Raw genomic sequence first — 24,164 nt, 5'->3', positions numbered from 1 at the left:
TCTGAGGATGTCACATGGGCTGCAGCTGGGTGCTGACTGGGCCACAAGCAGCCCATGGGTTGAGAATCACTGGTTTAGTGGAACTAGACAGGTGAGAGGGAAGGTTTTTACTCCTAACTGTTGATGGGATTGATGGAGACACAGCTTGAGGAATTCCTGGTCTTTTACACCTAACAAGAGAGAAAAGGAAATGTATCTAGTAGGGGAAAAAAGTAAGGCTGAGAACGCTTTAACCCCCAAAATCACAGCAAAACCGGGAAGCCAAGTGACAGACCACAGACTGCAGCTCTACCTAGAGAGGAGGAAGTGGGACGAACACTCACTGTAGCTATTGTTAACAGGATTATAGCATCAAAATATAATTAAATTATAGAAAAAGTTGCCACTCTGTACAATATGATGGAATACAATGTTTAAAACAGAATTTGCAAAGCTAAACAATTCATCAATACTGTAATTTCATCGACCCAATATTCTTAGTTACCACAGAACCATCTCACATTATGCTGGCTATCAGTCACTGCCCTGATAACAAATAGCAAACATCTTCAGCAAATGAGCTGATCTACATAGGTCTGGATAATAGTATTTTCACAGTCTCTTCATCTAGATATAAAATTGTTAAATTTCTTCTCATTCACCTGATTGCGTGACCTCTGAACAAACCCAAAGCAAGGCTCTTCAATGCACTCTACTGATCAGTTTGTGCAATGCTAGCAAGAGACCTGAGAATTCCTGTTCTGTAGCTCATTTCTCCCACTGCTTCATGCTTTTTAATGGATGGGATTTAATTAAAATGAACAGACCAAACACCCAGACCAGCCAACAGGGAAAGAGGCTGAAAGGCAGGCTGAGAAAGTGCACTAAGAATGCATCCGATGAAGTGAGCTGTAGCTCACGAAAGCTTATGCTCAAATAAATTTGTTAGTCTCTAAGGTGCCACAAGTCCTCCTTTTCTTTTTAAGATGGCTATTGTTATTTAAATAAAAGGAACCTTAACATTGAGGTTTTAATACAAGTTAAATAATTAAAATACAGTATAAAATGTCAGTGCTCTGTGTCTTATAAAACTTATTTAGAAATTCAATATTCTTTACAACTTAATACAGTGATAACTGGTTCTACATGTCTGATCTGTATTTAATATCAACAGATTGTACTCTGAATAAAATACTGTAACATTCTGAAGGTACTACGCTCGGTACAAAAGTATTTTTACAGTAACTTGATAGCTTCATCTAAAAAACAAATTAGCTGCATCTAGAATTCATGGTGAGTTGCCTTCTCTCAAGAGGAACTGCTGGATGAATTGCTGAGCCTTCCTCTTCTCAGTTACATCAGGCTTAGGATGTTGGGGAGGAGGTCGCAGCAACAAGCCACCAAATATACTAGCTGCATAAAAGACACAATAAAAGCCAGTCAATAGCCAGATGTCAATGATAATTCCCCGCAAAAGAAAACTGGGGAGCACTTGGGTTCCACTTGGGGATGGATGGGAGAGGAGGAGGAGCGGGTAGTTCGAAGTCGGCCATCACAATTTTTCCTTTTTTCAGCAGCACTTTTTTAAAGTTCTACATGCCAAAAGAGAGTGATTTTTGGTGTGACAATGCCTTATTTTCTGCATTCCTGGCCGAAGTCTGATTCCTGCCAGGTTACATACCAGGCACCAGAAATAGCAGACAGCAAGGGACCACTAATGCAGTCATTTCAGAGAAACACATGGCTTGTTATATGAACTACTACAAGTCCCCACAGAGAAGACTGGTCACTTTGTTCACCTTACCGAGAATATTCACATCCAAGTGGTTTTTCCCTGAATTTTTCAGTAGTTCCCGTAAAAACGCCATCAGATAGTTAAACACATTTTTATGGCATATGGGCAGCATGGAGACAACCTGGAAAGAAAGCAAGAACTGTACTGTGAAAAACCACCAAGAGATTGACTAGAAGCTCAAAGCATCGACACAATTATACAAGCCTTAATGATACATAATAAAAACCAGGAGCCCCAGTGCTAGGTACCTTCTAGAGCCATGAGACTATACGCTCATTTGGGTTTGAGCCCGTTATCTGCTTGGCACAGAACACTCAGACTCAATGTTCATTTAAGGCATTATGTTAACCCTCCGCAGCAGGGCCTGCATTACCTGGCTGCTCAATGTGTAATCGTTGGCATAATGCAAGCAGTTGTTGTAGAGGCCGTAGCAGATAACAGGCTCTGGCAGGCTTTCCAGGAACAACAGCAGGGCCTCAGCTACTGAATGGTTGCTGCCGACTGACCCAATTATGGTTAAAGAAAAGGTAGTGCAGTGATCTGGTTTGTTAGCATCTCTGCTGAACTTTTAATCAGTGGTGAGACCTCAGCACAACTCCCACACATGTTCATAGCTGGTAGATAGAGCCTGCGCAGATACTAAAATGTGTATTGGCATCCAATCTGCAAAAATTGTCTGTGGATAGCCGAGGATTTGCAGGACTCTACTTACTGTGGCCGGGCTGAGGCTCCGAGGCACCCCCCTGCCAGAGCCCAGTCGGGGAGAGCTGCACGGGCTGCTGGGGGGAGCCCGTGCGAAGTCACGGACCCTCCCCCTGCCCTCAGCTGGGCAGGGAGCCTGGGGGGTGGGGACATGACCAGGGGCTTCTCTCAGCCCCCCTCTGCCCTGCACCACGGGCAGGGGGAGGGTCCACTGTGGCTCCCCACAGTTGCCCGCCTGGCTCTTACCATGGCTGAGCTGCGGCTCCGAGCCACGCCCCCCTTCCTCTGGCCTGCCAGCGCGGGTCTCCAGTTCCAGCCAGGGGGACGGCTCAGAGCCACAGCCCGACCAAGGTAAGAGCCAGGTGGGCAGCTGTGGGCAGCTACGGTGGACCCTCCATCTGCCTTGGGCGGGGAGCCTGAGCAGCCCCCGGTCTGTGTCCCTGCCCCCCAGGCCTCTCCCAGGGCAGGTGGAGGGTCTGCACTGCTGTTTCTCACAGCTGCCTGCCCGGCTCTTACTGTCAGAGCCCTGCGCGGATACAAAATTTGTATCTGCATCTGCGCTATCTGCAAAAATGGTCCCCCGATATAAAGCAGATACCCGCGGATTTGCAGGGCTCTACTGGTAGAGTTTGTACTATCCCGACTGATTCCACATAGCAAACACTGGGACCATTTATACCTGTCATTTACCAGTCACTATTCTATTCATGTTCTTACACCACGCTAGTCTCTCTAGGATCTGAACACCTTCCAGAAGTATATTAAGCAACGTGACTAACCTTTGTCATGTGTTTGTTCTCTCCTCCTTTCCCCAAGGGAAGACATGTGTGCAGTGGAGTGTTTTGTTTTGGATAATCTATATTTTATATATACACATATTGCTATATGTTTACATGAGAGAAGACAAGGTCAAAGAAGCATGCCTTGCACTTTGAGCAAGGTGGGAAGGTTTGGGATGGGCCTTAATTCCTGAAGGAATTCACTCTAGTATTGGGGTGGCCCCAAGCAAGCTTGGTCATCCTGCACTGACGATCGGTCCATTTAGCAAAGACCTGGCAGACACATTGTGACTTGATACAATCAGTGCTAAAGAAACACATCTCAGTTATCAGAGTACAAGGGACACTAAAATGTAATGGAGCCCCCAGGGCTGCTTGAGGCTCCAAGTGTAAAGTGGATCTAGCACAGGATACACAAATCAGCCTCACTGAACATTAGTTCCAAAGGATACGGAGTGTATCAAGCATTGCCGTATCCAAGCAGTCTCGGATCTGCTCAAATTCAGATCTTAGGCCTGGCTGCTGAAACAGGTCTTCCTGCAACAGAAAAATCACAGATATTAGACTCACAGAGAGGGAAACAAACAGAATAATCTGTTACAATGCTATTTACTGTAACCACGTGTGACCCATACTTTACCCAGAGACCCCACAATAGGTGTACAAGGGGTGCCATGAAAGTCTCTCCAGACTGGTGCGTATCAGTAGGCACCATATTGTCAACCATTCTAGCCCAGGTTACTGTATGGCAGTATGAAACAAAGCAAAAGGAAACAGCTGTTGACATGCATTACTTGGATCTTTACACAAAGTCAGTGTCCTTCACGATCAGTGTATTCAAGGGGCTCGTGCCTCTTGTCACACAAGTCTCCTTTATATCTCCTTACACTTGTGAGAAGGGACTCTTCCCACTTCTGGCTAATGTCCACGCTGCTAGCATCAACAAAAGCTGTTAATTTCCATGATGTTCTTCAAAACTCAGCTAAGTGTCTGGCAGAACAGAGGGCGGTTTCTCAAATGCAGACATTGCCTACCTGCTGGGAAGCACTGCGGTACAGATGATCCACCATCATCCACAGCTCTTTGGGGATGTCCAGGGGCTTCTCATCCCGAAAAATGTCATCACTCATCTGTAGCGGCAGCAGGGTCTGCAAAGGAGCAAGCCAGACTCTTATTTAACTCTGCAAAGCACTAAGAGTGAGAGACAGGGGTGTTAGCTTTAAGGAACATTACGGAGTAGGGCAGCCTCACCAACTGGTCTGAGTATAGACTAATACAGCATAAACACTTACACACTACCTCCACCTGAAAGGATGGCAAACTGCTTCACATACGCATGCTCACACACAAAAATACACAGATTTCCAATACCGCGCCACCTAAATGAAATAACAAATGGGCACCAAATGCACACCAGTGAGGAGAAGGCCTCGGACACTGAGGTAGATCTCTACTCATAGGAAAAGTGCCGTGGGATCTTTAACACCATTTTTTAACATTCTGCATGGAACTCAGTTAGCTCAAAGAGCCCAGGTGATTGTGAAAACACTGCATCAGAGAAAATAAGTTGCATCAACCAAGCCAGCCCCTTCTGGGGTTAAGGGAACAGGTGGTGTCAACGTGATTATTGGAGATAAACCCCATAATAGTAATAAAAGGAAACTGGGAGAATGCTCATTAACACTATGGGAAGAGGGGGCAGCTTGAGGTTTAATAGCCTGGCACTGAGTGAGGGTTCATAGAATCATAGAATATTAGGGTTGGAAGGGACCTCAGGAGGTCATCTAGTCCCACCCCCTGCTCAAAGCAGGACCAATCCCCAACTAAGTCATCCCAGCCAGGACTTTGTTAAGCCTGACCTTAAAAATTTCTAAGGAAGGAGACTCCTCCACCTCCCTGGGTAACCCATTCCAGTGCTTCACCACCCTTCTAGTGAAAAAGTTTTTCCTAATATCCAACCTAAACCTCCTCCACTGCAACTTGAGACCATTACTCCTTGTTCTGTCATCTGCTACCATTGAGAACAGTCTAGATCCATCCTCTTTGGAATCCTCTTTCAGATAGCTGAAAGCAGCTATCAAATCCCCCCTCATTCTTCTCTTCTGCAGACTAAAGAGTCCCAGTTCCCTCAGCCTCTCCTCATAAGTCATGTGCTCCAGCCCCTAATCATTTTTGTTGCCCTCCGCTGGACTCTTTCCAATTTTTCCATATCCTTCTTGTAGTGTGGGGCCCAAAACTGGACACAGTACTCCAGATGAGGCCTCACCAATGCCGAATAGAGGGTGTGGGGGGGGTTCTACTGGGCTTGGAAAGGTACGCTTCCCAAAGATCTTCAGCTCACTCATTAACCTACCAGTTCTCGAATGGACTCTGCCGACATGTCCCGGATAGGTTCTCTCATGTAACACAGTGTCTGGATCGGAGACCCAAAGCAGCTGGGCAGGTAATTTCCTGTCACAGACAGGAAATAATCCTTCCCCCTGTCAAGGTGCAAAATCAGAATGTCTTCGAGTTTCTCTTCTCCGGAGTTCAAACATGTAGCTGTTGATTTATTAACAAACAGTTCCAATTCGATAGTCATTTCAGAATCTGCAGGAAGAAAATAAACACATGCTCAGTAAATACAGTCATGAAACCGACAAGTCCTATCAAATGGCAGATTAATACAGGGGCCATGACAGACTCCAAACAGAAAGGAGAACAAAGTGGAACAAACCAGATACCGGTTTATTAATATGGGATGAATAGTTAGAAGCAGAATCTTCTGGAAGAGTCAGTCACCTGGTAACAGGAAGCCCTTACTGGGGTTTGCAATCAGCCACTCTTTGCAGTAGGTGTATTCATCCAGTTTGTTGATGAATTCAAATTGGCAAGGCACTTGTCCATTACGGATAGTAAAGGTCTCCACCTGCAGCTGCATGTATTTCACATCCTTGAAGAAGAACTAGGAACAAATATTGCCAGTTTCGCCATCTCTTGCTTCTCCATCACCACCCACAGCCAGCAACTTCCTCAAAGAGAAGGGAAAGGTCCTTCCCCTAGGACATCTATGTGCCTCAGCTACTTAATCATTAGTTAATGAAATATCTGTCATGCCTGAACATTAAACACCCAGCTCCTGACATTAAATGTGACCTGCCAAGGCTGTAAGTTTCCTAGGAACCCAGGTCATCTGTGCCAATCACCCTTGTGGGACAAATTCATTGCTGGTGTAACTCCACTGAAGCTAGATCTACACAGGGGGACCTAAATGCTCCATTTGAATAGATTTTCTGGTATCCAGCACTCCAAGCAGAGACATTCACGTAGTGGACCTTCTCCAGACATCTCAGCAGTTCAGGGTTTATTAGGTTTTATGTTTTTAAGAACAAGTTAAAGTGAGGGATACAGTTATTCCACCCTGCACTACTCAACTGGGGCAGGGAGGGTGGCGTACTGTTTGGGTTTTTGAATGGAAAGTACCCATTCCCAGCAGCTATGGAACATCTGTGCAAGCCGCAGAATTTTATAAGTCACTAAACAAAATAGTGAGCATTCTACTTCGCACTCACTGGTACCAACTGCTTTACATCCTGGATCCCAGAGTCCTTTAGCAGGCCTGAGTTAGGACTCTCATTCTCATTTACGGAGGGGCAAAGGGAGGCCGAACGGGATAGTGACTTGCTTTGGGCCTCACCATGACTCTGTGGCAAACCCAGGATTAGAACTAAGGAGTTCCTGATCGCCAGTTCCATGCTTATTCCTCTATCTTAAATTTCCCAGGAATAGACCCTAAAAGTCCTGACTCGCAGCCCCCGGTGCTCACAATTACACTAGACTACCTCTTGGTTCTAGGATTCATTTCTGCCTTGAGCTGATGGCCCTGGGAGGGAAAGTATGGGAACATGTCCTACCTCCGTCTGGGAAAGGATCACCGACGGGATGCTGGCATTCTCCATTTTATCCAATGAGCGCACTATTTCCTCAAAGGCTTTTCGGTAGAGCTCCTCATTCACAACCTTCACCTGAAAGGGGGACACACCTCACCAATGGGCATTTACTGTGTCTCTGCAGGAGAATTGTAACAGTCTGAAACATATGGAGCAACCTGATTTTAAAGAAGGCTGGAATCAGAAGCGCAGGTAAAACACATGGAAAATTACTGCAGATTTATTACCAAAAGCAAGTTAAAATGGAACCAGTTTCCAGCCTTTACCAAAGAATTCACTCAATGCAGGAAAGCGTCTAACGTGAATAAAATGGGCCAGTGTCTCTGACCCAACATTTGCCCACTGCTGGGCAGGCTTCTGGCTTTGTGGGAGGCTGCTCTACCTAGCAGATAAAATCAGCCAGCCTGCATTGGGATCAGCTCGTTAAAGCCTGGCAGCGAATTACACTCCTGTCAGCTGATGTAAACGCTGCAGGTTTCCAGGGAAATAGGTAAAAAGGAGGAAACAAAGGGTAAGGGGACATTCATGAACAACTACCTATTTCTGCTCATGGATGAGCTCAACTGTATGTTGCCAGGAGCAAGAGGCTCGGGGTCACATCTGTGTTTTACTGAGAACAACGGTCCCATTTCAGGGCATTGTTATCAGGGCCAAGCTAGGGGAAGCACAAACCCAGAGCAACAGCTTATGAGGGAAGAGAAGGAATCAGTACAGCCACTGTGACTACCTTAGGGAGAGGGTTAGCACTGTTACTACTATGAATCACGGTGCACCTACCTCAATGTCAAACATGGAGCTCACTGGCTTATGGTCACTGGTTTTCAAAGCCATGTGGCTACGATAGCTCAGCTGAGAAATATTCTTCCCTTTCCAGAGGATCCGATCACACCACGCTGGGGCACGGCACTTCTCACTAAAACGGGAAGCCACAATTAAAGCTTTCCCAGAAGACAGTCTAGGGGCAGTAACAGTGCAAGGCAGAGAAGAGCTTTGCCAGGAACAGGCATCTCTCCCGTGGCAGAGGGTTAGCCAGTGCTCTACCAGGACCTGCAGCTTGTTTCCAACCCATTCTCTGTGCAGAGCTGCAGAGGGTGGGTGTGTCTGTCTACGTATTTCTGTACCATCATTCACCTTTGTTCTTCTTAAGAGGAGCAGGTTTTTTTCCCCCTCGACACTATACGAGAAGCAGCATTTAGAGACTATCCTGAATTGCTTCAGACTGGAGGGACTTTGGAAAAAGCAAGAAAACTCCCAGTTGTAAAATTGAATTTTCCTCTTAAAATTTCTCCTTTAACACTGTTGAGCAGAATCAAACATTCTGACCCTCGCAGCCAGAATCTACAATTCAGCCAGAACAGCATGGTACAGAATGGCTGGGCAATACATGAAGAAAATATTCACCCAGTAGTCTTTTGAGGGATGCACATAGGTATCTGCAGTAAAGAAAGCACTCTTTGTGACAAGTCAAGCCAAGCCAGGAAGGATTCTACTGGGCATCAGCAAATAAAAGATCTCCAAAAATTCTGTTTGAAAAGGAAGGAAGTGATACATTGGAAGAAGCTTCAAAACTAAGGAGATCAAAGGGTTTATTCCTGGCAGGGGGTAGGGAAAATCCAGCAAACATCAGAGTCAGAGTAGAGGGGGCAGCACAAGTGCCCACAAACCTAGTGATGGGATTCCAAGTTTCCAAAATGTGTCCAAGGAAGAGAGTCTGGGACATTTACCTTGGCACTGGACTCAAAGAAACAGTTATTCTCCTGTACAGTAACTGTGATTCTTCAAGAATGTACACACATTCCACTTTAGGATATTTGCACGTCCAGAGCACTCCAGCCAAATACTTTTGGTCAGCAGTACCCATTGGGATGATGCACATACCTTGAGTATCCTCGAATCTTCAAAAGAATGCATGAAGGGCAGGGCGGGGCCCCCCACCCGTTCCTTTGCACCGGAATCTTGCCGTTATCGGAAGTAGCAGGGATCAAAGGCAGGGTCATGGAATATATATTTGTACAGCATACCTCGAAAAACCACAGCTACTGTACAGGTAAGTAATTGTTCCTTCTTCTTCACATGCTTATACCCATGTATATTCCATTTTAGGTCATACCCAAGCAATGACCCTTTGGTGGTGGAGACTTGGAGTCAACTGAAACAGTAACAGACTTTCTTTCCAAAGTTTGCATCAGCTCTGGATGCTTTGATGATGGCATAACTGTGAGCAAAGGTGTGTATGGAGGACCATGCAGCTGCTCTGCAAGCTTCCATGATTGAAATCTTTCTCAGGAAACCCTCTGAGGTAGCTCACACCCTGGTAGAATGTGCGGTAATTCTTGCTGGAGATGTCACATTTGCTAAGTCATAACAAGTCCTGATGCATGAGATGATGTTTGTGCTGAAAGAGCTTGTCCTCACATCCGTTCAGTGTGAGCCACAAAGACTCAGACAGGAGCTACACAGCTTTGTTCTGTCAATATAAAACAAGAGTGCTCTGCAAATGTCCAGTGCATGTAACCTCTTCTCCTCCTCATGAGCGGGCAGAAAGAATATCAGTAGATTTATTATTTGATTTAAATGAAAATCCGACACCACTTCTGATAGCAATTTCAGATGAGGCCTTCATGAAATTTTATCTTTATAGAAAACCATACACGGAGGTCCTGCCATCAGAGCCTGCAGCTCCTCTCCTCTCCTAGCACATGTTATTGAGGCTAAGAAAGCTGTCTTAACTGGCAAGTGAAAGAGAGAGCAAGAGGCTATGCTGAGCTGTGTAAGCTGTGAGGCATGACCGCAAGCTCCAACTGGTAGCCATGGGCAGCCAAAAGGAACTGCGAGATGATGGGGAGGCCCCTACTCTTTATACCCTCAGCTGTAAGCACCAGGACACTCGGGGTGCGTGAGCCACCCCAATGGGTATTGCTGACCAAAAGTCTCCAGCCCAAGTGCGCTGGGTATACACACCAAAAGTGCAATATAAACCTGTACAAACATTTGAAAAAAAATCAGAAATTCTTTAACTTCCTCAGGTCTGTTAGGTCTAAAAGGTCTTGTAGACTTGTTTTTCCTGCCTTAAACAATACATACAGGAGCTAAGGGACATGAATGACATGACAGCTGAGGTTGTACCCACGGCATACCTAGTGTCCCAGTCATCACAGCCAGTGTCATACTTGTAGGTTGGCTGGAAGGTAATCTCTCCCTCTGTAAAGCCATCAAAGACAGCCTTCTCATCCATCTGCTTCTTCAACTAGTAGGGAAAAAAGCCAAACAGATAAAAACTTAGATTGTTTAAACAAGTCCTTCTGGAGTCCCGAGTGGGGAAAAAGGACACCATATTCTGGGAAATTAATAAAAGTGTGTGCACGCCTATGCACAGACACACACGTCCCCCATCCGTGCACACACAATCTATCATTTGTGCTGCCGCTTCCGAAGGAAATCTCCATAGACACAGGAATGGAAATGTTTCTAATGTTAGAACTTTTGAAGTGTGATAACAGTATTTTATGCAGAGTCTTACATTTCCTGGCCAGGAGGGACTATTACAACTATCTAGTCTGACCTCTTGTGTAACACAGGCCAGAGAGAATTTTCACCCACGGATTACTGTATCAAGCCCATTGTGAAAATGCATATACGCACACAAATGTCTTGTGGATTCACTTCTCGTAGGCCTCACAGTAGTACTAGGAGATTAGCATTTCACAACTTATAATTTTTCCAGGTGGGAGACGGAACCCAGGTATTCATGGGCACAGTCACACCTACACCCACCCTTCATAGAGGAGGGGCTGGGCAACCACAATAACCTTCATGATAACCACACTGGACAAGCAAATCAAGGGAAGTGTAACTGGATCAGCTTTCACACTCCCCAGGGCAATACTACCTAACTCTCTGAGCAGCCCTTATATCCAATACCTCAGAGGGCTGACTTCCTCCTGCCAGGCTGTGGTGTCCTGCCCCACAACCAGCTATTAAGGAGGTGGATGGATGATGACCTGGTGTACAAAGTGCATGCTGATGCCAACTGAGCCATGGGAGGGACCGCTGCTCCTGGCTCAAACTCTTATGTGCCGGGACAGCAGCCATTTCAGATCATTCCATGGACATCAAACAAACCAACCCAACAGCAGCTTCTAATGCATGTTGGTGCTGCGAACCCTGATAGCCAGGGTTAGCTATGCTGTCAGCGTGCAGGTGATTTTCAGAGCAAATGAGAGTTTCATAAGCCTCCCACTAAAGAGGAGTCAGTTTCCTAGAGAATGGGATGTGGGCCCACCTGTCCTCTGGAAGGACACGTCTGTACCTGGTCATGTTGATAAAGAGCTTGAAAATCCTCCTTTTCAATGTGCTTCTTCATCGTTTCCACCTCCAGTTGCTCTATCCTGTAGTTGAGGTCCCCAAGCCACAGGATGATACTGTAAGGACAGCACACAAGGGTGAAATCTCTGTTTGACAGAGTCAGCTACTGTAGTCTCTACAAGCAGCCAGAAGGGCTTCTTGGTCTCTTACAGGTGTGCCCTGCCTGCTGTGTCCCCATGCAGCATCCTGTATCTCACCCCGCTGACAGTGCTCAGAACCAGACAGCCTCAGCCAAATGTGAAGGGGAAGCCTGATGAAACCACATCTTCCTTTCTGCACTGACCTGTTTAGGAACCAGCTAATCCCAAGCAGTTCTGTAGCATCTCCGTGCAAGCAGGGCTACATGAACATCCAGCTCTGTCTGCAGCCTGCAGGCAGGCTTAATTACTAACACTGCCATGATACAAGCACATAAAGGAAATTCAGAGCTCCTGAAGAAAACATGCCCCCATATTACTGGGCAATTTGGCAAGGCACAGTGCCCAGTAAACTAATGTGTCTGCAGCACCCAAGAGCCAATCCGACACGTTAGCTTCATCTTCACTCCCTGGAATGGGACATTTAATCAGGGACAAGCTTCCCAAGGTTCACTAGTATAAAGGAAAGAAGTAGGGGGCTAGGTCTGCCAGGCCACTATTAGCAGGGACACAGCGACAGCATCCTGACTGTATCTGCAGGCTTCCTGCCCAGCCAGTCCCACCGCCCAACTCCCACCTTCCGGCTCCTGTTGAACCAGGAGGCCGACAAATCTGAATTTTTATCCCCTTTAACATTCCAATGCAATTTAGTTTATCCGTATTTGGAAAAGGGGCATGTGTGCATGTGATACTGTAAAGGACTGCGAGCCAGGTGGCCCAAATACTATTCCCAGCTCTTCCATGGACTCAATTGTGTGACCTTGGACAAGTCTCTGTTGTCCTGTGCCTCGGCTTCCTCCATTTGTAAAATGAGGGTAATGATTCCGACCTACCCTCACAAAGTGCTATCACAGCTATGGAAGGAAAGCCCTACATGAATGCTAAGTATTTATTACAAGACAATGCACTAGGCAAGATATTTACTTACAATTTACTTTTGGGATCGATCTAAAAGAAACAGCAGCAGACAATAGCAGTCCTTAGTACTTTGATAGTACTTTTAATCTTCCAACACGCTAGAAAAAAAACCTAAGCTTCACAACCCCCTGGGGAGGTAAGTATGTGTTAGCTCCACTTTACAAATGGGGAAAGTGAGACAGTGACAGGGAGCCATTTTCAAAGCTGGAACTAGAACTGACAAGTTCCTGGCTCCATGGCCTGTGTTCAGACTACTCGACCACACCTCTCAAGCTCCTGCTGGGGAATTGCTTACACCAGAAAGTATAGCCAGCCACCCTCATACAGCCCATCACTTGTCCCATCAAAGCCAGAGGCCAAGCAGTGAACTGTAGTGATCCACTGGATGTAGACCTTGGAAACATACTCATGTTTGCTTATAGTAAGGGGTGGCAAGTTTGGATCTGACTGGCAGAACTGCATCCGAGAGCAGATGTCTCTGAAGTCCTGGTTCCGCCGCTCGTACTCCTCTGTATGAGCTGCGAGGTGAGAGTTCACAATGCATACGCTGGTGTTGTGGAACTTGAACCGTATAGCAACTCCACCTTTGTTACCCTAGTAGGCAGGAAGAGAGACTGGTTGTGAGTTTTCCTGGGACCGTAGGTGAACTGATGTCTAAACTGGGGTAACAGTAGTGGACAAGTCAGAGGATTTTGGCACAGTCAGTCTGGCTCCAGGGGAAAGAGAAAGGCACAAACCCCTAAGCAGAATATACACAAACCTCAGAGAGTGAGCCAGCCCATGCCCTTCCATCCCTGTGGGAGGGTCATCAAGTATTAGCATAGTACATCATGAAAACAGCAGCAAAGCAGAGCAGGAGGGTGCATGGAATTCAATTTGCAATTCAGGGCACGGCTCATATGAGAGCAAATTATACCATTAAGAATAAGCTGGTTGGCTGCTTTGGCAAGTAATTAAAACTGCCAAGTAACAAACTGGTTCTTTCAACACAAGCCATAAAGAATATTTTGTAAGATGACAAGGCAGCTTTGGGCCATGCTCAGAACTTCCCTCACCATGAAGCATCTGGGGGATTACTGGAGGGTAGGTTCCAAGGGTAAAGAGGTGGTCCACGTGATCTTCAAAAAGCTCATGAAATCTACCGGAGCAGAACTGAAGTCTGTTCTTCTGAGCAGATGCATACAGCCCGGCCCGGTTTCCATGCCAATTTCAAACTCTCTTGAGAGTCAGTCCAGCACAACATGCAATCAGGCACGTACCAAAGGTGAGATTCTGTGTCACTCTTTCATGCCCTGGGAGTACCTTGTGTCTCCCTGAGAGACAGCTGCATCCAGGCCTCCTTTAGCTGCAGGAACAGTCATGGTGACTCAGGGCCAGGGGAACAGGCTACTCAGGGCCCTCCCAAAGACAACCTCCCACCACCTGCCCATGCACACACTGCATTCCTACCATTCTCCCCATGATTCCAGTTCCCACTGTCTCAGCTTCCACCTCAGAGATGTTCAGAGCATGGTCTGCCTTCACATACAACAGCAGCATTATCCCAACAAGTCGTACAAGCTTAACCTGAAAGAGAAAGTCAACGGCATACCAATAGCCAGGACTGTTTCTCAGGGGAAAACCTTACCCCACCCTGTTGTGAGCTTGAAGTCTAAACAACCAAAAATATTAATGCTTCAACACTGTTCTTCTAGGGAGCCACCCACCTGACACATGGCACACAGAGGTAGGTGCTCCAACAGCACCAGACGGGACAGGAGTAACTGGCCCTACTCAGGGCAAGTGGCTCAATACCCCAGTCGCTGCCTGAGGGAGAGGCAGCCCCGAGAAGGCACACGCCTGGATCAGAGGTTAGAAGAAAAAGCCAAAGCAAGGATTTTAAGGAGTAGGTACCAAACCTCAAACAAAATTAAAGCAAAAGTCCTACTACAGGACAGTTCATTGCTTGGTGCTGCTGCTGAGCAGGGGTCGGCAAGTGCCAAGACTTTCTATCCATTCATCTCAGCAGAGCAGGGAGCTCTACTTGCCTGGTTGCTCTGTTATGCCCCTCTCTAACCCACAGCGTGAGGCACAAATGTCCTTAGCTCTCACTACTATTGCTTATGGGAACGTTCTCAGGAGCGTGTGACCATGTCTGGGAGCCTTGCACAGAAGTGCTATATACCACCCACACTGAGCATTGCTGGCCTGGCAAAAACCTACAGGAGACAGACACAATGGAGACAAACGAGGGGAGAGCAAACACGAGAAGACGCCTGACTGGAAACTGGTTTATGTTTCAAAACTAACTTCACCCCCAAGCCACATGTACCTTTGCGTATTTGGCATCTGGGTGAAGACTATCAGTTACAGCTTTGAACCATTCTTCCTCCTTTGGTGTGTCATTGAAAAAGAAGGCTTCTTTACTCAGATCGAGCTCCTGGAAGCTGTAACAGAGGGAGGAACACATGGATGCATTCACTTTACTTGTTTTAACTCTCCCTGCCTTTTCTGCTGGGGAAGAGATACATTTAGTGCACAAAGTATAAATTGATTTTGGAACTGGAATTCTAATCCAGTTATGATGATTTTAGCAGTGCATTAAGTGCAAAAGTAAATTATCATTAGTATTAAATTGACTTAACCGCAGTGTGGCATAAAAGCATCCAAAGTACATTGTGCCACTAGAGAGAACAAACACTTCCGGAATAAGAGCCACTATAGATAATACAAATATTTTTGCTTTTAAACCCTTGTTTGCAATGCTTTGGCTGGATAGATACACACAACACATTCATCAGCAAGCTACCCAGAGATGTTTCCAAAAGGGCTAGCAGGAAAGAAATACGCACCCAACACAGTAAACATCCGGAGGCTCAACATCATGGCTCAGCCAAGGCTGGAGGCTCTCTTTGGGTGACTGGCCATTCACATTGTACGTTCCAATAAAAAATCTGCAAAGAGACTTAGGTTCAACAAAATCCTAGAGCTGCAATCCAAGCCTGTGATAGCAACTTTCCAGCAGCATTTGACAGAGTGTATCTACTTTACAAAAGAACTACAAGCAGGGTTGTGTGGGAATAGTTTGGGACAATTTTCTCACTTGTTCTTTTATTCACAAAGGGCTTGTTTTAAAAGATTTAAACCAAACTCAAGTTTTCAATATAAACATCATCTTTTATACAAACAGTCTCCCAGAAACCATTACAGAGATAAATAACAAACAGAAGCAAGGGAGAGACAAGAATCCGAGGCAAAGGGAGATGCAGCATTTTCAGGTGAGTTCTGAAAAGAGACAAGGAATGAATAAGATGTACAAAAAAGGCCGTTTGCTTAAGCAGGGGCTGTTCATGTGACCGCATGCTCCTCTGCAACTGTGTAAATGGAGGAGAGATGCAGAAAGGTTGTTCCAGATGGCAGGGGCTAAAGTCTATTTTCCTCCAAAATTTCCCATTGCTGGGGATTTCAGGTGAAATTACAAATGTATGAGAGGTTTCAGAGTAGCAGCCGTGTTAGTCTGTATCTGCAAAAAGACAAGGAGTACTTGTGGCACCTTAGAGACTAACAAATTTATTTGAGCATAAGCTTTTGTGACCGACAGCTCACTTCTTGTTAGTCTCTAAGGTGCCACAAGTACTCCTTTTCCTTTTAAAATGTATGAGATTTACTTATTTTGCAATTATGCCTAAAATCGTACTCCCAAGGACAGTTGTTACCTGAAATTCTGGAGGTAGGTGTAGGAATCCTCTTTCAGTTCCAGTTGAGATTTAACTATATTATCTCTTAGCCCAAACTTCTGCTCTGATAAGATACAAGCCTTGCCTGAAACTATCATTCTAGAGGATCGCACCATCTCACTGGTTACATCCATCTCTGATTTACTCTGCCTGAAAGCAGAAACAGAAAGCAAAACAAGACACTAATACACTGTGTATGTGTCAGCAAGCTCAACAAAACACAATTTAGATGTGAAAAAACCAATCCCCATCGTGCAAAGGAGAGATAATTTCTACTATTGAAAACCTGTTTCACAGTGACAGAACAAGGCTGAAATGAGGATTTCTCAAGGGGACTCCGATCTTTTGTACACAAGTGTTCTACCAGTTTAACTTAAGGGATTTAAAAGCTGAGTTAATTAAATCAGTGCAGCCTGTGTGTCTGAGTGTGCCTCACTCACCCTGTCTCTGATGGAATTTAAATGGTATCCCTGCTTACTGGGGTGGGGAGGTGAAACTCTCTCCCCAGCTGCCTGCCTCCACCCAGCTCTCCCCACCTTAACAAGAGAATGGAAAGCTGTTCATTCCGTCAAGGCCAGTCCCTCCACAGGACCCTCCCTGTCCTCTCTGTGTGGTGGTGGGGAAGGGGGGAGATTATTTAGTACTGTATGGTTTTCATATTATATATTTAATAATGTTTTAGTAGATGGGATGTTATATAGCAGCAATCTGGGAGGTCAGAGAAGTGGGAATGCCCTATAGACTAAAATTACTATTATTCCCTATTAAAAAAACAAGATGGGTGACGTCATATCTTTTATTGAACCAAGCTCTATTATCTCACCCCCTTGTCTAGGGTTGCCAACTTTCTAATCCCACAAAACCAAACACCCTAGCCATGCCCCTTCCCAGAGGCCACGCCCCCTGCCTTCCCCCTTCCCCTGCGCCTCGTTCACTACATTCCCCCTCCCTCGGTAGCTCGCTCTCCCCCACCCTCATTCACTTTCACTGGGCTGGGGCAGGGGGTTGGGGTGTGGGAGGAGGTAAGGGCTCCGTCTGGGGATGCAGGCTCTGGGGTGCGGCCAGGGATAAGCGGTTTGGGGTGCAGAAGGGGACTCCAGGCTAGGGCAGAGGGGTTCAGAGTGTGAGAGGGGGCTCTGGGCTGGGGCAGGAGTGCCGGGGGGTGAGGGCTCTGTCTGGGGGTACAGGCTCTGGTGTAGGGCCAGAGATGAGGGGTTTGGGGTGCAGGAGGGGGCTCTGGGTTTGGGCAGGGGAGCTCAGGGCTAGGGCAGGGTGTTGGGGGTCAGGGCTGGGGCACGGGCTTACCTCCGGCAGCTCCTGGTCAGTGGTGCAGCGGGGAGCCAAAGGCAGGCTTCCTGCCTGTCCTGGCACTGCAGACCGCGCTGCGCCCTGGAAGCGGACAGCAGGTCCGGCTCCAGGCAGAGGCACAGCGGGTGGCTCTGCACGCTGCTCGCACCCGCAGCTCCATTGGCCGCGGTTCCCGGCCAATGGCAGTGCGCAGCCGGTGCTCAGGGCGGGGGCAGCACACGAGGTCCTGTCCCGTCTCCGCTCCCCCCACCCCCGCCTAGGAGCCGGACCGGCTGCATCCGTGGTGCAGCACGGTGCCAGTCAGGACAGGTAGGGACTAGCCTACCTTAGCTTCACAGCACCACCGACCAGACTTTTAACGGCCCAGTCGGCGGTGCTGACTGGAGCCACCAGGGTCCCTTTTCGATTGGGTGTTCAGGTCGAAAACCGGACACCTGGTCACCCTACCCTGGTCTCTAACATCTGGGACGACAAAGCTACAGCAACACTGCATACTATTTGCTCCCTGGCTTTGCAAATACAGGCTGGCCAACAGGTGGCACTGGTGTGTACCACACGGCCGCCTTTTTCACAATAGCTTCTTAGTTCAGCCACATGAAAACCAGGAAGTCAAGGCAGAAAGTTTTACTGTGTCTTCCTCCTCCAGGGACACATGAACTATCAGCAGTTTGCACCGCTCAGAACTATTCTGGACATGCTATAAATAACTGCAGACTTCCCCCATCCTGTCTGGCACGATGCATCATTTGCCACCAGTGTGCAGTGATGCTCTGTGGAGGGTGACAGTAGCTAAATACCCAAATATACAAAGCCACCAATTCCATTCTTCATTAGAACTCACAAGCACAGGTGCCATGCACAACAGATCTCGCAGTCTCCTTTGACAAGGAGGATTTAAGATATACTGTACCTAGGGGTAGCTTTATCATCGCTGTTATGGCTCCAGCTATGATTAACTATGATATTTTTTTCATTCTGTTTGATGTCTTCAGACCCAACAACTCCTAAAAGAAAAAGAAAAACTTTACACAGAACAAGGGAACATGCCATACAATGCTTACATGCTGAGATAAATACAAGGAAAATATGTATGCCAAGTGTTTTCCCATCTTCCCAGAAAAAAAACCAGGCTCTTATTTTAAGTGCGTTGCATTCCTCATGGGATAAGAAGGTTAAAAGGGTCTTTCCAAATACTGGCTATAATCCCACAAGCACAGTTCAGTGCTCCTAAAGAAAGAAAAAAAATACAGGAACATTTTGTTCGAGGATTTTAAGAATATGTACACAAATTACTGTACCAGTAAAAAAACCAAACCCATTTGATACAGATGGGAGTTACAGACTACTATATGGATTTTGTATTATAATAATTGGGAAGGAACCAATGGGGAAAGTAACATTTATCTGCTTGAAAAACTCAGAACAGTGACATTTAAAAAAAAAAAAAGAGACTCCTACCCAGAGTACTAAAAACTGCTTTTCCTATTGCACATGCGGGGGTGGGGGCACAGCGGGGGCCCAGGCCAGCCCCCACAGCAGACAGGGAGGGAGCACCACCCAGCTCTGCTCCTGGCCCCACACCCGAGGCCTCGGCTGCCAGCCCTGGGGCTCCGCTCCCAGCCCGGGCTGCTGGCCCCAAGCCTCGGGCTCCAGTTCCCGGCCCTGTGCCCAGGGCCCCAGCTGTTTGCCTCAGCTCAGCTCCCGGCCCTGCCCCTAGGTGTGACCCCAGCCTCATCCCCCTTACCCCTGTCCATGTCCCCCCTACCAGAGCCGCAGTCCCACTCCCGGCCCCGGCTCGGCAGTGGGGATGGGGGTCACACGAGGTAAAAAGTTTGGGGACCACTGCAGTACAGAGAAAAACTGCTCAAGCTCCTTGTTTAAAACTCCTACAAGGCAATCAGGCCACACAACTGGCCTGTTTATAACAATCAGATGGTGCAGAAAAGGAACCTTGAGGAGCTGATAACTGATGCACCTTTGCTCTCATTGGTACCAATTTGTTTCCTCCTGAGCAAGTGCCTCGTCACTAGCTTGCTCTGTCACAGGGTTACCCATTATCTCTAGGTCCCAATATAAGGCCTCTGCACTCCCAACATTGCCCAATCCCTCCTTCAGAACATACATGCGTAATGAGCCTTTGCCAAGTCCAAAGCCAGGAAAGAAATAGAGAGAAAGGAAAGAGAAACACACATCTCACTTCCAGGGCTTCCATGTGTCTGCTGAAATATCCATAACAAAGAGCAACTCACTAGTCACATCAGTCTGTCCCCACCCTGATCCAGCTCAGTGCAGAGTCCTTGGTGGAAAGCCAGCCCCACTTCAGCATAAGCAACATGATAAGTGCCAGATCTCAGCCTTGATACAAGGTGCACTTCTCAATAAAGTACCAGCCACTGTGCAAATTTAACTCATACACTAAACAAATCATTGTTTTGCAATAGATCATTTTGCATTCCTCTCCAGTGACCAAGTTCCATACTTACAGGTGTCAAAATAACTATTTAATTGTGGGGCTGAGTTTTTTTCTGTTTGTTTTTTTACTGCAGATACACAAATATCTTGATATTTTGACACAGGCCCACATGACATTCTCATAAGCAAACTAGGGAAGTTATTACCAGGTGGGTGCACAATGGGTTGAAAACCCATACTCAAAGAGTAGTTATTAATGTTTCATTGTCAGACTGGGGGGAACTTTAGTGGGGTACCCCAAGGGTCTGCCCTGCGTTCCATACTATTCAACATTTTTATTAATAACTTGGAAAAAAAGAAGAGAAAGTATCCTTAAAAATTGTGGATAACACCTAGCTGGGAGCAGTTGCAAGCTCTCTGTAGGATACTATTAGAATTCAAAATGACCTTGACAAATCGGAGAATTGGTCTGAAATCAACAAGATGAAACTCAATAAAGACAAGTGCAAAATACTACACTTCAGTGGGAAAAATCAAATGCATAACTACAAAATGGGAAATAACTGGGTTAGGCAGTAGTATTGCTGAAAAGGATTTGTGGGGTTACAGGGGATGACAAACTGATTATAAACCAACAGTATTAGGCAGTTACAAAAAGAGACTTAATATCATCCTGAGGTGTGTTAACAAGAGTGGTCATCTGTAAAACACAGGAGGTCATTGTTCTGCTCTACTCAGCACTGATGAGGCCTCAGCTGGAGGCCTCAATTGTGTTCACTTTATGATAGATGTGGACAAACTGGAGAGAGTCTGGAGAAGAGCTATGAAAATGAGAAAAGGTTAAAAAACCTGACCTCTGAGGAATGGATTAAAAAACTGGGCATGTTTAGTCTTTAGTAAAGAAGACTAAAGAAGGACCTGTTAACAGTCTTCAAATATGTTATGGGGTTATAAAGAGAATGGGGATCAACTGTCCCTGTCTACTGAAGGTAGGACAAGAAGTAATCAGCTTAATATGCTGCAAGGGAGATTTAGGATAGTTACAGGAAAAACTTTCTAACTGTAAAGGATAGTTAAGTACTGGAATAGGATTTCAAGGGAGGTTAAGGTTTCTAAGAACAGTTTAGACAAACACCTCTCAGGAATGGTCTAGGTTTACTTGGTCCTGCCTACAGGAGGCTAGACTAGATGACCTCTTGAGGGCCCTTTCAGCCCGACATTTCTATGATTCTATGAAACAACAGTTTCCAGCTTACTCCGCCTAGTACACAAACCTACAGATAATGAAGAGAGTTTGTTTCTGAGATTACAAATCTAACAAATGAAGCTGGACAGAACAGTTCTGTTTACTGAAACACCGAGCTGAGCTTACTCCGCCTAGTACACAAACCTACAGATAATGAAGAGATAAATGAATAATGAAGAATAATAATAATAATAATGAATAATACAGACTAACAGATAATGAAGAGAGTTTGTTTCTGAGATTACAAATCTAACAAATGAAGCTGGACAGAACAGTTCTGTTTACTGAAACACCGAGCTGAGCTCTTCTGTACTGCAATGACGAGACAGCAAAGCTGAAGATTTTATCACTTCTACCAAATTCTCTCTAGGCCAGCAGTTGAAACTAGATACAGAATTTTTAACATACTTCACCCGAAGATTCAGACTAGAAACAGTTGTTCCCTCAGCTTGGGAAACTTCCTTCTGCCCATAGAAGGAGAATAAAAACTTCACAGGAGGATTTATTGGAGGTCAACTCTAAGAGCATGAGGATCAAAACTCATTATAGCTCACAAATCCAAAGTAGGGTTGGAACTGGGGTCACTGCTCCTGGAAGCAGCAATGGATTGAGATGGACAAATACTAGTGCTTCTTTCTTGTCTATGTCTGCACTAACAAGGAGGTGTCTGGCTCCAGATGTGATGTAACCAATTCCAGCTTTCCCTGGGGGTTCACCCAGCTGGTACACGGATCATGTTTCCTGAGCAGGCATTTGAATGTGCTTGTGTAGAAATTCCCTTAAGTTTAAGAAGAAATTGGAATTGAAATTAAAAATAGCACCAGAAGACAGGAGACCTGTCATATAGAAACAGTCGCTTTTTACACAGCAGACCCAAGCCAATTCCGACACGCAAATCACTGATGCTGCTTTGCAGCAACAGAAATTTCTGCTTCCATGGAGTCTCAGCAACAAGCGTTCATCCACGAAGCTCCAACCGCAGGGCACGTTTACACTTACAGGGCTGCGCCACTGCGGCACACGTGGTGAAGACGCTCTATGCCGATGGAAGAGTCTTCTCCCACTGGCGTAAAAAAAACACCCCCACACACACACGTGGCATAAGCAAGGCTACGATTTTGTCATGGACATTTTTTGTAAAAGTCAGGGACAGGTCACAGGCAATTAAAAAAAAATTGGTTAGTCTCTAAGGTGCCACAAGTACTCCTTTTCTTTTTGCGAATACAGACTAACACGGCTGTTACTCTGAAATCTCTCTAAACACAACCATACCCAGAGTCTTATGGCAGGAATGCCAAAAACCACGTTGGGACCCATGAAGATGGGAGCCATATCAGCACCACTGTTCTGCTGAGCAAGGCTGAGTTCCTTGGATATCAGCTCCCATTCTGAAGAGTGCTTTTATACTTACAGAGAGAGCTGTGCAAACGCCAAGGCTTCTGAGGGAGTGGAGTCCGCTGCACACTACAGCAGCTTGGAGTAGGGGGCTGTTTTCCTTTATCCACCTCCAGTGGATTCTTCCTTGTTAGGCCACATGCCAAACCAGACAGGCAAAGGGGACTGGCATAGCAACTATTTTATTAGGAAATTATTGCGACGTATAGACCCAGAATGATAATTAGCAGCTTGCCCAAGGCATTCTATCACATTTGAAACTAGACAGAAAACACTGGAGCATCTGCTGCAAGGAGCCCAGGAACAATCCTGCACTTGCCTCGGGGGTGGAAGTAGATGGAGCCAAAAGGTCCCAAAATCTAATGTGCTAAGGAGCCACACAGATCTCCTCATTAAGCAGGTGTGATTATTCTCTCCACATGGGTTCTGAATATACAGGAAACAAAAAAAGGCAAGTCAAATTTTGGGGCCTGCCAAACCTGCCGGAGGCTTTTTAACCATTATAAAGCCAAAGCAGAGCGAGATAGATCTAGAGGCTGCAGCATCATATTACACTGAACAAACAAGATATACTTCAATCTTGAAATAAGTTGAAATACTAATGAAAATTAATTCACTGCTTCCAAACATCCCGTCCCAACCTGCAGCAACTCTGCACCGTCTCAGGGGTAGTGCTACGAACGTTCTCTGCAAGCATTAGCGTAGTCATTAAGCAATCAGGTGTTGCCTGGGACTCCGCAAGTATTCTGGGTTAGGCCCTGAAATCCATCCCAAGAGGGGCTCAAGAGTCAGCCTGGGCTTACATCCCTAGAGGGCAATCGTCTCTACCCAACTGTCACTGTCATCCTCAGGCTGGGAAAGACACAACTTGCAGAGTTGCCCAAACAGAGTCCACCCCACCTGCCAGAAGGTGAAACAGCATTAATGCCACAAATGGCAAAAGAGCTAGCAGCCTGAACTCACAGGTGTATGGTGAATGCTGCTTACAGGGCTGCTATATGAAATGGATAAGGGGCCAGGAGATGGTAGCAGAGGTTGAAAACGTCAAGGAAGTCACTTACGGTAGCCTGTATTATTATTATTATCTTTCCTGATATCAGCGTATGAGGATCTCCTGAGTGAGTGAGCAACCTGTGTGCACAGAACGCCATACAGGGGTAAAAAGTATGAGAAATATAATTTAGAAGCTGCTTCTCCCTCCCATCCTAAGTCCATCCTTGTCAGAGAGGAGAACAACCTTGGACTGGCCCCAAGTTGTTGGAAAAGGGGCATGAACCAAATTACCTACTTAATGGACCTTTCAACCTGTAACTTCTGTAACCAAAAGGCAGAAAGAACCTCTATCCTTGGGAACTTTGTTTCCTTTCATCAAATCAATTTAGTTTGTGTGACACTACACCCGATATTCTTAATAGAGATGTTATTATTATATAAGTATGGCATAACTGTGATGTATTTTACGCAAGACAGGTCATGTGAGATA

The 24,164-nt window shown here is 46.1% G+C and overlaps 1 protein-coding gene across 4 annotated transcripts in view; it reads right to left on the bottom strand.

Moving 5' to 3' along the window:
* Positions 1–343: 343 nt before the first annotated feature.
* The window catches only part of INPP5B (inositol polyphosphate-5-phosphatase B), a 44,449-nt gene continuing 20,628 nt past the window's right edge, over positions 344–24,164 (bottom strand). For all 4 annotated transcript variants that reach the window (XM_077837808.1, XM_077837805.1, XM_077837806.1 and 1 more), the window contains 17 exons: positions 18,539–18,632; positions 16,300–16,470; positions 15,436–15,537; positions 14,916–15,030; positions 14,054–14,170; positions 13,011–13,198; positions 11,494–11,605; positions 10,322–10,431; positions 7,962–8,097; positions 7,149–7,259; positions 6,037–6,199; positions 5,609–5,844; positions 4,290–4,403; positions 3,708–3,792; positions 2,148–2,275; positions 1,784–1,895; positions 344–1,392 (listed from right to left, as the gene is read on the bottom strand). In XM_077837808.1, the coding sequence (XP_077693934.1) occupies positions 1,268–1,392; positions 1,784–1,895; positions 2,148–2,275; positions 3,708–3,792; positions 4,290–4,403; positions 5,609–5,844; positions 6,037–6,199; positions 7,149–7,259; positions 7,962–8,097; positions 10,322–10,431; positions 11,494–11,605; positions 13,011–13,198; positions 14,054–14,170; positions 14,916–15,030; positions 15,436–15,537; positions 16,300–16,454 (2,109 nt within the window). In that variant the 5' untranslated portion in view covers positions 16,455–16,470; positions 18,539–18,632 and the 3' untranslated portion in view covers positions 344–1,267. The remainder of the gene's footprint in view (positions 1,393–1,783; positions 1,896–2,147; positions 2,276–3,707; positions 3,793–4,289; positions 4,404–5,608; positions 5,845–6,036; positions 6,200–7,148; positions 7,260–7,961; positions 8,098–10,321; positions 10,432–11,493; positions 11,606–13,010; positions 13,199–14,053; positions 14,171–14,915; positions 15,031–15,435; positions 15,538–16,299; positions 16,471–18,538; positions 18,633–24,164) is intronic.

This window comes from Eretmochelys imbricata, chromosome 19 (genome assembly GCF_965152235.1).
Source record: "Eretmochelys imbricata isolate rEreImb1 chromosome 19, rEreImb1.hap1, whole genome shotgun sequence".
NCBI classification, from domain to species: Eukaryota; Metazoa; Chordata; order Testudines; family Cheloniidae; genus Eretmochelys; species Eretmochelys imbricata.
This window is presented reverse-complemented; position numbering and strand designations above follow the sequence as displayed.